The sequence below is a fragment of the Prunus avium genome, chromosome 2 (assembly GCF_965620075.1).
Source record: "Prunus avium chromosome 2, drPruAviu1.hap1.1, whole genome shotgun sequence".
Taxonomy (NCBI): Eukaryota; Viridiplantae; Streptophyta; class Magnoliopsida; order Rosales; family Rosaceae; genus Prunus; species Prunus avium.
Genome location: NC_142285.1, coordinates 694026 through 709220, shown reverse-complemented (window position 1 = coordinate 709220; position 15195 = coordinate 694026). Strand labels below are relative to the sequence as shown.

Sequence of the window (15195 nt, the reverse complement as noted above, 5' to 3'; positions counted from 1 at the left end):
AGAAGGAGTTTCTCCAATAAGTATTTTATGTTAAGGATTGGTTATATACTTCTAATTTTGGTCGTTGAATTGCATTCATTAAAAGTATTAGTAGTCTCTTAGATGCAATCCAACGGTGCCGACATTAGAAGTATGTAATCAATCATTAACATAAATACTTATTGGAGAATGCCCCTTCCAACAGAAGATGCAACCTGGGAGGATGCTATTGATTTTCAAGCTCGCTACCCAAATTTCAATTCCCCAGTATGTGGACAGCCGTGTAATTGGGACGGACGGATGGGACCCTGCCCTTTAGCCCATTAGTCTTGACCCTTGCTTCAGCTAATTACTTTTGCATTGTTGTATTTGCTTTAGTTTCCTTTCTCTAAGATGGAGACACGTGTACGGTGCTCCTTAGATACTCCTCCCTTCTATGACGAAAGTCTGTTAGAGCATGTCCAGCAACTCGGGCTGGACAGAGGCTAGGGCAGGTTTGGGTAAAAAAGGCCCTCCAGCAGTAGGGTTTGGCCCGAGATGGCTGTGGGGTCCACGAAGTCGGGCTGGCCCGAGGGCAGGTCCAGCCCCAGGTCCAAAACTCGGGGGAGCTGACGTCATCGATGACATCAGCAATAATTTTTTAAAAAAAAAATCGAAAAAAATCGAAAAAAAAACAAAAAAATTCAGATTTTTTAAAAATAAATACTAAGTCATATTTTTCACTTCCCACACCAAAAATCTTTAAAAAAAAATATTGTCCAAATTAATTGTTTAGATAAACAAATAAGTGAAAAAAACAAAATAATAAATAGTGTTTGCCCTAAACTAGGGCAACTGCTGGAAACCAACATTGCTTTTTGCAAGGGCAATCACTATTCATGTGAATAGTAGCTGCCCTAGCCCCCCCCCCCCCCCCCTTTGCCATGGCTAAGGGCAACTGGTGGAATTGCTCTTAGAGAGCAAGTGCTTGCTCTGTTGTATTTAACCTGTGGCTTTGCACACAGGGAATTCATGAAATGAGAACAACTTTCATGCAACAGGTATCCCCGACTAATTAACTCCTGACAGCTGTTAACTACTTTTGACACTTTAATTTTTTCCTTTTTTCTTTTGACACTTTAATGTTTTGGAGTCTGGAAATCCAAAATACTACTAAGCACCCGATTAATCACATACATTGCAGAAAGAAGAGCATGACCCCACAAGTAGTGAGGGACCGATTTATCAAGCATGTTGGACGGGCAACCTCAAGCAATTGGCGATTCTTTTGTTCGGCAACACCATTTTGTTGCAGAGTGAAAGAGGTGGAGGTTTGATGAATAATGCTATGGTCCCGGAAGAATTAAGCCAAAACACCATTCACATATTCCCCACCATTGTCGGACCGAAACACTTTGATAGATGCCCGGAACTAAGTGTTAATCATAGCACGAAATTCACAGATTGTAGCAGCAACACGGGCACCAGTAAGGGCAATACAAAGGCAATTCAAGGTAAAGACAAAGGAAGTAGCACTGGCAAGGCAAAGAACACAAAAAAATCTTGTCAACAAAGGGCACAGCAAGGACAAAGTAAAGCAAGATTAAGAGTGTGGACAATATAGGAGCAAAGCAAGGACAAGGTTAAGTAGAGAAAAGGCAAGAACAAGGTTATGCAGAGACAATCAAAATCAATTGCTTTGATACCATGCCAAACAGAGTATCAAAATAGTATCAGAAGAAAGATTTTGGGTTTCAAAACAGATTTCTATTTCATTGTATCTTTATGAATAGGCTTTTTATCACAAATGGTCCTTCAGGTCTACAAAATTATCACGAATCGTCCTTCAGGTTTTTTTGTGACACTAATAGTCCTTCAGGTTATCATCTACCCATCAAAATGGTCCTTCTGTTAGTTTCTGTCAAAACTAACGTTAAATTCAAATGCTCACCTGCCTGCTTTTTGAAATGATAATCTCATCATTCCATTACCCATTCGACCAAACCCAACCCTCAGAACTATTTCCCTCTATTTCCTCCTGGGTCCTTCCATTTTGGCGCCCTTGTAGTATATAACCAATCTTAAAGAGTAAACTTCTAAAGAATTTGAAACAATCTTGAAATATAGAAGTCCTGCAAATTCATTATCAATGGCACATCAAATACAGAGTCCTCAACTTTGCAAACTCATTGATCAATATGAAATATAGAAGTCCTCCAAATTCATTATCAATGGCACATCAAATACAGAAGTCTTGCTACTAACTTCATCATCCACATCATTCATCATACCCATGTTTGCTATGAATATCCTCATAATTTTCCACATGATCTGAACTCTGCCCTTGCAAAACCCATCTCTTCAGGCTCCTCTTCAATCGGATTATCTATATTTTCCTCAAACATATTATTATCAATCTCAATCTTTTCAGCTTCTCCTATTTGCTCAGTCACTGTGTATGAAGTCCATATCCAATGGATCTTCCTCATCTTCATCTTGTTCCTCTTCAACCTCACTATCGTTTTGCCCTTCATATTGTACCTCAAAAGCCTCATTTTCCCCCTCAGTAGGTAGGTCCCCAAACTGGAACCCCAAATAGAGAGAAGGGCCTGAGGAGGAAATGGAGGGACCGATGAGGAAATGGAGGGAAATAATTCTGAGGGTTGGGTTTGGTCGAATGGGTAGTGGAATGATGAGATTATCATTTCAAAAAGCAGGCAGGTGAGCTCGTGAATTTAACGTCAGTTTTGACAGAAACTAACATAAGGACCATTTTGAACGTGAAGGACGATTCGTGATAATTTTGTAAACCTGAAGGACCATTTGTGATAAAAAGCCTTATGAATAACTTACAGCAGAATTTATATACACATGGAAGACCTGCTAATCAAGCTTTGCATTAATTACAATAGGTATAGCAGGGGGCAACATAATAGATATTAGGGGGCAGCTGATGCAATTAATCCTATTTTGGCTTCTCAACTCCCGGAGCTTTGCACCCTCCTCCTAGAGTCAGCAGCAATTAATGCAATCTCAAGACATTAACTAGCATCTTGCTCTCTCATCTTAGAGCATCTCCAACCAATGTGTCAAAAGTGCCACATAGACATTTAATGGCTAGAAATAACATCTCACATCACTCCAATTGATGTGTCAAAACTTATGTGGAATGAAGGCTGGAAGTTAAGATGTTATTTTTGACATCCTAAAAGTAAGATGTCAAATGAATATTTTATTATTATTTCTTTTCTTTTCTTTTCTTTTTAATTAAAAATAAATCAACACTAAAATGTAATAAATAATTTAATTTGACATATCGAATGGAGTGTAAAGCTGTATAGGATGTCAAATTGTCACATCAGCCATCAAATTTAAATTTAATGTTTGGTATTTGACATCTCTCTTGGAGATGCTCTTACTATCTCTGACATCAGCCACCTCAACGTTTGTTTCGTTTTATGTATAATACTGTTTTGTTTGAAAAGGGTTAAAAGTTCTCTTTTTCTTCATTCTTAGAATTCTAATAATTGGCTAGATTATGCTATTCTTTGAATTTCTTCTGTTAAATATATTACCCAGCTTCATCTTTCTGAAATTTTTTGTCAAAGTTGCATATATCGATTGGTTTGCATTATTATTGATAAAAATTGATTATTATTTTTTTAAAATTAGTATTCGAAATCCTGTGTTAAAGTTGCAAAGGAAAAGAGGGAGAGCTGGGAGAGAGAGAGAGAGAGTTGGTGAGAGGAGGGAGAGATGAGAGAGAAGAGGGATTTGAGTTGCAGAGAGGAACACGGACGACGGAGCAGGCGTGAAAAAAATAAATTAAGTATCAAAAGTAATTAACAGGTGTTAGAAGTTTCAGGAAAGTTTTTCTCGCATCGTAGAGTTCTGGGTTGGTTGGTGCTTTGTCTTATCATGTAGACATTAACTACTGTATATGAGTTGACGTACAACCAACACGTTCCCATCAAATCGGAGACCATATCATTTTACAATTCTCGTTGTCTTGTGTCAATAATTCATTTGTGTCGGTCAGACCTCATCAATAAGAAACTGACCTTTACGCAGTGCCATTCCTTTTGCCAGAAAGAGCGCAGAAACTCCTTTTATATGTGTTACATATAAATTAGGGTAAGGATTTAGAAATATTTTTTGCAAACAAGTACTACCACCACATGCATTTGGCTCGTTGTCAATCATTCATTTGTGTCGGTCAGACCTCATCAATCAGATACTGACCTTTACGCATTGCCATGCTTTTTGGCCAGAAAGAGCACAGAAACTCTTTTTATGTGTTTACATATAAATGGTCAGAGAGTGATGCTAAAAACGTAATTTCAAATTTCTAAATTTTAGATCCGAGATGATGTAGGTAACAATAATATTAATTCATCAAGTCGTTTTGTTATTCTCTGTCAATCACGATATGTCAAGTGGCAAATTTATCATGTATGACATAGCATAATTAGCCGAAGTAACAAAATAGTGTTATTCTCATTTCACACAAATATTTCTCCCAATACAAGCGTATCCAGTATATATATATAATCTGCCACATTATTTGATGTAAGGATTTGGAAATCTGTTTTGCAGACAAGTACTATTGAATAGTATTGATTTGATATCATATAAAACATTCTTAATGCAACAATATATCCTTCCTTGCTTTCAAAAACATGAAATCAATTAGGTTCTTTGATTTTCGCAAGAATGTTAATTTTGGGAAGTATCATTGGTTATGTAATAAACGTACCATTCACTGATAGCTTGAACTTTTGGGATTCATTGGTTGTCTCGCAAGATATCTAGCAGCTTGAGGAGGTTTTGTGTTCAAAACCTCTAACCCACATATGCCAACTATATATACAATGTCCATTTGGGTGTACATTATGGCTATCGGTTTAAATATTCAAAAAAATGAAACTTTTATTGAGTGTAACGTAATAAATGCAAAAGGGTTGTAACTCAAGTGATAAAGTGTGTTATCCTTGCACTCAAGATTTTGTGTTTGATTCCCTCCTCTCTCAAACTTGTATAAAATTTTATCATAAAAAAAGTAATAATGAATCTAACAAAAAAAATTCAAGTATTTATAAATAAATAAATAAAATTTTATATTAAAAAAAAAAAAAAAAGCAAAAATGAAGGTACCATGAGTAATTTTTGTTTTAATTGTGAAATTCAAGATCATGTTCAATTACAAACCCTAAACCATAAATCCTATCATTAATGTGATTAAATTTGAAAGCAAGCACATTCAGCCAAAACCAGAAGGTGATTTATAGGGTTTGCTGCAAATAATACACATGATAGTCTAAATTATTCTAAATTAATCTAATATATGAGGAGGGGGATTCAAACTTAAGCATAAGGGGGAGAGTTGCCCTGATTTAATACATCCATACTTTTAAATTGTATAAAAGTCTTTGGATGTTTGAATTTGATAGGCCCCTTAAGATACTTCAAAGATATTGCGTAATGCACCAACTTTAATATTCACCACATGGAAACCATGCTTTTCTCATTATTAGAGAGATGTTGGCTAAGGCATGCTTGGTAGAGGATGCATCTTCTCCATGATATGATGTAATTCTTATCTCTTAATAAAGATCGCTTTCTCTCAAAAAAAAAAATTAATAATAATAAAATAAAGAAGCCAGCAATCATGATATCTTTATATTTAACCCCAAAAGCTTTGTCTTTTATTAGGTTTAACCCAAGTTTTTTTATTGGGGAACAAAAAGTCTGATTTTATTAATCTTTTACTAATAATTTAAATTTTGAACTTTTTATTATCTTCATGAATGATAATCCACCTACAAACAAGACAAAATTCGTCAAGAAACTGAAAAAGATGTATGGTTCTATTATAATCTGAAGACTATAGTAATAGTATTGGGGATAGGATATGGGCCCTTAGATTGAGATTAGTGGGATATGGACTAATCTACACCCTTGGTATGGAAAATCGGGAAACCTAGTATTCGGGGTAAAAATGTTTATTAAATATTAAAATAAGTTAAGGATTAGTATGAAGATCAACTTGAGCTTATTATTTTTGCTCAACTGGGATTGGTAGTTGAATTAATAATAAATAGAAGGTGAACGTGGTTCTTGCTTTCAATGTTTCAATATTATTTTCCACTAATCCATGGATCCTTCCTTAAACGTCCACTTCAGTATGTCAACCTCAAACTATAATAAACTACTGTCCTGCACCAAGGTTGTACGTAAGTAAGAAAATAATATTTTACATGTTTGTTTTGCACTTACCTATTTGACATGTTTGTCTTGCAGCTATATGTTTTATGTTCAAATCAACAGAAAATAATAATAAATAAATATATAATAATACTAAAAAAGCTAAACGAAAACACGTATAGCGATTTTACTATTTTAAATATTATGACTTAACCCGGAGCAAATAGCCATTTATATATTCAATGATTGAATTAGAAACCTTTTCCGAAAAAAAAATATTATTGAAATAGAAACGGCTTTAAAGGTAGGAGTGGTTATTTCTATTATACCTTATTTGGGAGTGATTTTGGATAGATGAAAAAGTACTTTTATGGATAATCACTTCAAATGGTTTTAAGTGATTTTATGGAGAAGCATATAGCAGATGCTTATGCTTAGAATCACTTAAAATCACTTGAAAGTGATTATATGAAGAAGCACATGAGAGATAGTTCTCCCAAGAACTGATTCTAGTATATCGAGAATCATTCCCAAACGAGTGCTATATCTTTGGTTATTAATTGGTTGTTAGTTGAATTGGCTCATATTTTTTGTGTGCTCCAATAGATCGTTGGAAACCATGTTTTCCCCAATTTTTTTACAGATTTTGTTCTTGCTTCAAGATTTTATGCAATGGTGGGGTATGGTCACGACGATACTTCATTAAATGGTGTTGGTAGGGTTCATTTAGGCTCTTAGGTTACTTTAGGATTTCGATGCTAAGTTTGTGGGCTTTGTTTGAGATTATGCTTAATTGTGGTGCGGCTTTTGTTCGCTTTGGTTTTGTTTTGAGCATGTTAGTTTGTTGCCCTCTTAGAATTGATGATTTAGATGTCATGTTGATGTATTTGATTATATTATTAAAGTTTATCTTCAGAGATCCAAGATAATTCTATAGAATTGAATTCTAATCACATGCACAAATAGAACGATAATATAATTGGCATGACTTCCACGTGTATATCTAATAATTTTTCTAGGATTAAAACCGTTTTTTTTTTATCACATCCACATTTTGGCACGATCATACTGCCAAGCCAAGAGACGGGATACATTCTAATTTCACCATGTGACTAAAGGGTACAACTCATAACCTTGTAATTGTCAACTTTCTCCTCCTTTGGATTTCACTCAAGACTTTTTAATTTATTGGCATTTAAGTAATTAGCACGCTTGAACATTTAGAAAGGAAACGAAAAATTTGGATAGTGGGGACATGAGATATAACTTCTTCATTTTTGTGAAAAATGGAAAAGGCGTACGAGCATGGGCACACTCACAGTTTCTAGTTGGCCGGCTAGCCAATCTAAATTTAATTGCTCCCAAAATCACACTGATTTTTTGTCCTGTTGATTTTAAAAGATGATGAACACTTTGGATTCCACAAATACACTACCATAATCAATTGATTTAACTCATATTTACTGAGAAAAAGAGATGATAACTAGAGAAGAATTTCCCGTCAATTTCTATATCTATATATATAAAGCAAAAGGCAGAATATATATAACGACAGTACCTTCCCGTCAATTTCAAATCCAATATGTCCAATCTTAAACCCTTGGATTATTTAGATGCTCCAGATTTTACAAAATACAGACAACAGAACACTCACAACCCTTTTTCCGTTTATTTTGAGTGGGACTATTTACAAAAGCCCTTTTCCCTCTTCCTTCTGCTAAGGCATTAAGGGATGCCATGTGAATTTGAAAAAAGAATCTTGGAAAATAGGGGACCAATTATTTACCGCTAGTACTACGTAGTATTCTTTTAATCCATGAATAAGACCAATCGTTTTCTTTTCTATATTTCTCGTGTTGATTTCTTGCATTATTCAGGCAGTACACCTGCCTAGATCCAAAAATATGTACCATGTTTTACAACACAATACTCTCTCTCTCTCTCTCTCTCTCTCTCTCTCTCTCTCTCTCTCTCTCTATAAATCTCCACAAACGCATGAACATTCTAGCAAAAGAAAAGGCAGAGAAACATGATGAACTCTCAGCTGCAAAAACTCAACCATGCTCCATCCTCTCTCTTACCAAAATCCTCCATTCATACCAATTATCTGATCAGCCATGGAAGCCCCTCCCTCATCAACATCCTTCCACGCCATCCTGTCCGTCAAAATGATCATAATAAGAAAAAGTCCTCCTCCTGCGTGGTGATCCGTGCTAGTTCTGGTGAGCTCGGATCATCTGCAGCAGTGTCCACGGTGACCACAACTATAACCTCAACAGAGAACAAGGCAGTTACTGTGAAGGCTGTGGTTACAGTGCAGGTAACAGCAGGGGGGTTCCTCTCCAGCATAGTGACTCGGCCCCTCGATGAAATTACCGATTTGCTCGGCAAAACCCTTCTTTTGGAGCTTGTTAGCGCCGAGCTTGACCCCAGTAAGCACTACTAGTTTATTCACTTCATTCACTAAAAAATAACAAATAATAATGATTTTTTTTCAATATTTATTATTATTCATGAAATTTAAACTCAAAATTTTCTCGAACCACCCAGAGGAGATATGCCAAGCAAAAAACTAGTTTTTTTTTATTTCAAAAAAGAAAATATTAATTATCTGTTTGATAACCATTTCATTTTCACTGTTTTTTAGAAGGGAAAGCATATTTGCCATTTTCAGTTTTCAAAATCACCCTATTTTTCAAAACAACTTGGAAGTATTTTCAGTTTTCATTTTCATTATTTTTTTCCCTCCCTTTTTTTCACCAATATACCAAGCAAAAGACTAGTTATAACTAGTTTTTTTTTTTTTTTTTTTTTTTCATTTCAGAAAAGAAAACGTTAATTTTTTTGGGCCAGTGTAGCCTTAATTAACTACGCATAGATTTAGATGAGCACAAATTTTATTTTTATTCCATTTTGCATATACAAAAATCATTTAGAGTTACATTTTTCTTTGTTTGTTATTCCTTGGGTCTTTGAGTAGCCAAAAGTCAGACAGCCCCTTATTCAAAAATACCCTTTTCTTTAAAATAAAAATAAAATAAATTTGGCTGATATTCGCATTTGATTGGACCAGAATTTTGGTGTATTTCCAAGTGGTTCAAATTCTTCTAAATGGTCCAAATTTTGATGTACTTCCCAATGGTCCTAGACTCCTAGGTCCCCCCGAGCCCCTCTCCCTCCCAACTTTGACAACAACCAAAAGACCTAGTCTAATTACAGCTAGATCTGAAACATAATTGCTAAAGCAAATTAATCAGTTTGCCCAAAGCGTTTTATCAACAGTTAAGTGAGTAACTCTTTTTGTTAACCACCGACAGTAAAATATGTCTTTTTTTCTTGACTCCCCATTTGCTCTCTCCCACATCCATCATTTTCTCTTTCTGCAGTAACTTTCTTATGCTAATTTACTTCACTATTGGCTAGGCTACCTGTGTGAACTATTTTTCTTAACCAAAGAGAGTAAAAATCTACTACGCTATTCTTCAATCAGATATGTACTCACAAGGGGTGGAAATTCCGACAACACGTAAATTGATCAAAATTCCCCCAAAATTTATGCGGGTCAACTGTACGGTTAAAAAATCATATTAAATTCGGGTCAACTCATCAACCTATTTACCAATCCGCTCAATCCGTTTAATAAACAAGTCGTGTCAATCCTTCTACAATTTGTCACATTTGAGGTGTTTTTTTTTTTTTTTTTTTTTTTTCCCCAAAGAGAGAAATTCATTCAAACATTGGAACAAAGATTACAAACACCAATACCGATTGTCTTAACAAAAAAAGAGACCAGGGTGTTTAATTTGTTAGTTTATATTTTACAAGGTTAAAATATTCTTTTTAACATTAAATTTGTTTTTTTGGTATACTACTTCAGTAATATAATAAGTTTTTTTTTTTTTACACAAATAATATCGAGGGAGGGGATAATTGAACCTAGGACCTAGGATTTAATGACAAATACTTTTAATCACTTGAGTTATAAGTCCCTTGCATATTATCATAAGTTTATTAGTATATACAAGTAACATAGATTAATATTTAATATATTAAATGAATTAAAATATTTTTTTAGCACATGAGTGTTTTTGGTCAACTTTTACTACATGAGTTTAAATATGTTAAATAGGTAAAGCGGATTAAACGGGTTAGTAGGATCATTTAAATAACAATTCAACCTAACTCATTTAAAATAAAGTAACGCTGGAAGAATTTGATGTTTATGATCAGCCATTAAAGAATGAGATTTTCTATTTAAACCCCACATTTCTCTTAGTTCACCCCATATTCTAAGTTCACCCCATCTTTTAATTTAAATTTTCACAATTTCTAAGAAAACCCCACTATCTTCCCAAACTACCCTTAAAAACACCTCAAACTGAAAAAATAAGAAATAAAAGAGATTTTCTATTTAAACCCCACAAATTTCTTTGTTCCCAGCAAAAAAAAAACAAACAAATAAAACCCTAAACTCGAAATTTAATACTTTCTAGAGAAAGAGAACAACTTTACCTCTCTCCAAGAACTGTAACTGGAATTTCAACACTTGGGTATTGTTGAGTTGATAATCAACAAGCCTTTCCATCAACTCCCACGCATATTTAAAGAGGTATGCTCATCAATTTTCTATGTCTTTAAAAGAGAAGAGTAATCTGGCAATAGGATGTAGAAGAGTTTATATTTTTCTAAAACTTGATATGAAGAGTGGTGGGGTGTGTGGTGTGTGGGGTGTGGGGTGTGTGTATAGATGTACTAGGGTTAATTATTACGTTGGATGACCTTTTTGGTATTTTTCCACAATAATAAAACTTACAACTCAATGATTTAGGTATTGGGGTGAACAAAGAGAAGTGCGGGGTTTAAATAGAAAATCTCTAAAGAATTTCGGAAATACTGATTAATTTACTGATTATAAATTTGTATAATGGATTTTCTTGTAGAGACGGGGTTGGAGAAGGACAGGATCAAGGGGTATGCGCACAAAGCCAGCCACAATGATGATGAGGTGATATATGAGAGTAATTTCACAATCCCACCAGATTTTGGAGCGGTTGGAGCAATTGAGGTAGAGAATGAGCACCACAAGGAGATCTACATCAAGACCATCGACCTCCAGGGCTTCCCATATGGCTCTGTTAATGTTCCATGCAATTCTTGGGTTCATGCCAAGTTTGACAATCCACAGAAGAGAATCTTTTTCACTAACAAGGTTTACATCCTTAATACTTTTCTTTAATTTCTAGTAATTACTGCTTCTTAATCTTACTTATACTTCAATCTTATGTGTGTTCATTTATTTTATGTGAACAATGGAGCAGTCTTACATACCATCAGAAACACCAAGTGGGTTGAAGAGGCTAAGAGAACTAGAGCTGGAAAATTTGCGAGGAAATGGAGAGGGTGAAAGAAAAACAAGTGATAGGATTTACGATTATGACACATACAATGATCTTGGAGATCCTGATAGCAAAGATGAACTGGCTAGGCCTGTCCTTGGCAGCAAAGAACATCCATATCCCAGGCGCTGCAGAACAGGACGGCCACGCACCAAAAAAGGTAACCAAATGCCCCAAATAACTATGTGCTTAATGTTTTTGAAAATGGAATATATCTACTTTAACTATATACGAACCATTTGTTTATTTGGAATGTTGCTTAAGCATGTGTAGTTGTATGGTTGAGAAACTATTAGAGCTATGCGATTAACTGTATCATATTGTTATGTCAATGCAGACCCCTTATCAGAAAAAAGAAGCAGCAGTGTGTATGTACCAAGAGATGAAGCGTTTGCAGAGGTCAAACAACTCACATTTTCAGCAAAGACCCTGAAATCTGTGTTGCACGCGTTGCTCCCTTCGCTTGAGACAGCACTTCTTAATCCAGACTTAGGATTTCCATACTTCACAGCCATTGATTCACTGTTCAATGAAGGAGTCACATTGCCTAAGCCAAAAGCTGGTGGGTTTTTTCAGACAATCATCCCAAGGCTAGTCAAGACCATTACTGATGGGGGAGACGATCTTTTGCTCTTCGAGACCCCCGAAATAATTGACCGTATGCCTTCCTCCTCTCTCTCTCTCTCTCTCTGTATATATGTCTGTGTCCTCTTTTAAGTAAGAGAAAATACCACATTGTCTTTGTCCTTTTGATTAAGCTAATCGTCTTTTACAGGTGATAAGTTTGCTTGGTTTAGAGATGAAGAATTTTCTCGGCAAACTCTAGCTGGTCTTAATCCATACAGTATAGAACTTATCACGGTATGCTTTCTTATACATACAAATACAACTCTTTCTCTTCAGTAAGAAAATCAAACTTCTACGTTCCCTTCCTCCCTTCCATCTTCCTTGTTGGTCAAGTAATTACAGTGTTTAATAGCATATCTTGTTTTCTCTTGTGGTGCTAAATTCTGTATTTTTATACCTGCAGGAGTGGCCATTGAAGAGTAAACTTGACCCTGAGATTTACGGCCCACCTGAATCATTGATTACAACAGAACTGGTGGAGAAAGAGATCAAAGGTTGTATGACTGTTGATGAGGTAACACGAAATAGACACCAACTCTCCCATATTTTTCTTATTGTACACCTTTAAACAGGACGAAAATTTTCCCCCATTGATGCATATAACTTGAAATCGTGTAAAATGTGTGTGCTTGTGCACGCCAATTGCTTGAACTTGAAATGCAGGCTTTAAAAAGAAAGAAGATGTTTATTTTGGATTACCATGATCTTTACATGCCTTATGTGAACAAAGTAAGAGAGATTGAAGGAACCACACTGTATGGTTCTCGGACACTACTTTTCCTCACCGAGGATGGGACGCTGAGGCCTGTTGCCATTGAACTCACTCGACCACCAGTTGGTGACAAGCCACAATGGAAGCAAGTGTTCACCCCAACCTGGGATGCCACCGGTTGCTGGCTGTGGAGGCTCGCTAAAGCCCATGTTTGTTCTCATGATGCTGGCTATCATCAGCTTGTCATCCACTGGTAAGAAAATCTGTGCCCAAGTGATGCTTCTGGCTCATGACTTCAGTTCAAGCAAGAATCTACTCTAATGGGGATTTGAAAGTGTCAAATATGTCAGTGTTGCATGGTTGGTAACATGTTTGCACTGTTATATTTTCACAGGCTGAGGACTCATTGTGCTACAGAGCCATACATAATTGCAGCTAATCGACAATTAAGTGCAATGCATCCTATCTATAGACTTCTGCATCCTCATTTTCGGTATACAATGGAAATCAATGCTCTTGCTAGAGAAAGCCTCATCAATGCAGGTGGAATCATCGAGGCCTGCTTCTCACCTGCAAAATACTCCATTGAGCTCAGTTCTGCTGCTTATGACCAGCTCTGGCGCTTTGACACGGAAGCTTTGCCAGCTGATCTCATCAGAAGGTATTTCACATGATACGACTAATATAAGATTGATCCAAACCATGTGTTGTTGCAGGCAACTTTTGTATAACAAAGAATTTTCAATCTAGTTGCTACCAATCTTAAAAGACAAAAACTTCATTTGAAACGCCATGGAAGTTCATCGGCTAATTACTGTATGCTTTAATTTCAGGGGAATGGCAGTTGAGGATCCTACAGCTGAGCATGGCTTGAAGCTAACAATTGAAGACTACCCATTTGCAAATGATGGTCTCATTCTTTGGGATGCCATTAAGGAGTGGGTGGGTGACTATGTAAACCACTACTATCCAGACCCAACTCTTGTTGAGTCTGATACGGAGCTTCAAGGTTGGTGGACAGAAGTTAGGACAAAAGGCCATGCAGACAAGAAAGATGAGCCATGGTGGCCTGTTTTGAAAACCCCAGAAAATCTAATTCACATTTTGACAACCATTATTTGGGTAACAGCTGGGCATCATGCAGCTGTGAACTTTGGACAGTACATGTACGCTGGATACTTCCCAAACAAGCCTACAATTGCTCGTACCAATATGCCAACCGAAGATCCGTCTGAGGAGTTTTTCAAGAACTTTTTGAAGAAACCCGAAATGGCACTGCTGATGTGCTTCCCCTCACAGATTCAAGCAACAAAAGTGATGGCTGTCTTGGATGTGTTATCTAATCATTCACCTGATGAGGAGTATCTTGGTGAGAATCTGGAGTCATCCTGGGCTGAAAATCCTGTGATAAATGCTGCATTCGAGCGGTTCAATGGAAATTTGAAGAGGCTGGAAGGAATTATTGATGAGAGGAATACCAACTTGAAACTGAAAAACAGAGTTGGAGCAGGTGTTGTTCCATATGAGCTTTTGAAGCCATTCTCAACACCTGGGGTCACGGGAATGGGAGTTCCTAACAGCATCTCCATCTAAATTTGATGATGATGCTCTAAAAACTGTACGAGTACTTGGCCCTTAATAAATGAATGAATAACATGGGTTGCCTAAAAGTTCTGTTCAAAACTATTTTCGTTCCATCCCACTCTTGTTCCACTCAACTTGAAGTCATCAGATAATTTGTTGAGTGGAAGAAGTAAAAATGTTAATGGGACTAGAGACCATATGAAAGTGAATAAAATAAAATTGGAAATTGCATTTGGTAAGATAAATAAGGATAGATAATTATAATACAAAGAAGAACTGGACCTTCGGAGCAATTAATCAAATAAAGTCTCTGTGTGGAAAAGAGATTTGAAAATGCAATAGTAAATAATGAGAATATGGAGCATTGGATTTCAAATGTCCAATACCTTTGCCTATCTAGAACACTTTTGACAGTTGATACTATCAGCCTATAAGTTGGTTCGATTCAGTTTAGTTCTGATGTACAGTTGATACTACCGTTAAAAGTAAGCGTGGATCTGAGACATTACGTGCATTCATAATGTGTCAATCGCAATTTATATGATTTTGTCTCAAATAAATATTTCTGCTTACCTCGGACTCTCACCAAGCTCTAGGGATGGAACTTCTCTGACTGCCTCCTCCAGAACTCCCCTGACGTGATAATAAAGGGTGAACACATTTGGAATTCATGTAAGGGGATCCCTCTGCTAGCAGCTTATATGTGAGAGAGAA

The 15195-nt window shown here is 36.1% G+C and overlaps 1 protein-coding gene across 1 annotated transcript; it reads left to right on the top strand.

The window, feature by feature from the left end:
• The first annotated feature begins 8112 nt into the window (after positions 1-8112).
• Positions 8113-14567, top strand: LOC110763971 (linoleate 13S-lipoxygenase 2-1, chloroplastic). The gene is made up of 9 exons (XM_088248993.1): positions 8113-8594; positions 11103-11371; positions 11481-11718; positions 11896-12216; positions 12334-12419; positions 12589-12699; positions 12849-13150; positions 13292-13558; positions 13731-14567. Exons 1-9 carry the CDS (start codon positions 8192-8194, stop codon positions 14488-14490), a joined length of 2757 nt encoding a protein of 918 aa, XP_088105119.1. The 5' UTR covers positions 8113-8191; the 3' UTR covers positions 14491-14567.
• The last annotated feature ends 628 nt before the right edge of the window (positions 14568-15195 follow it).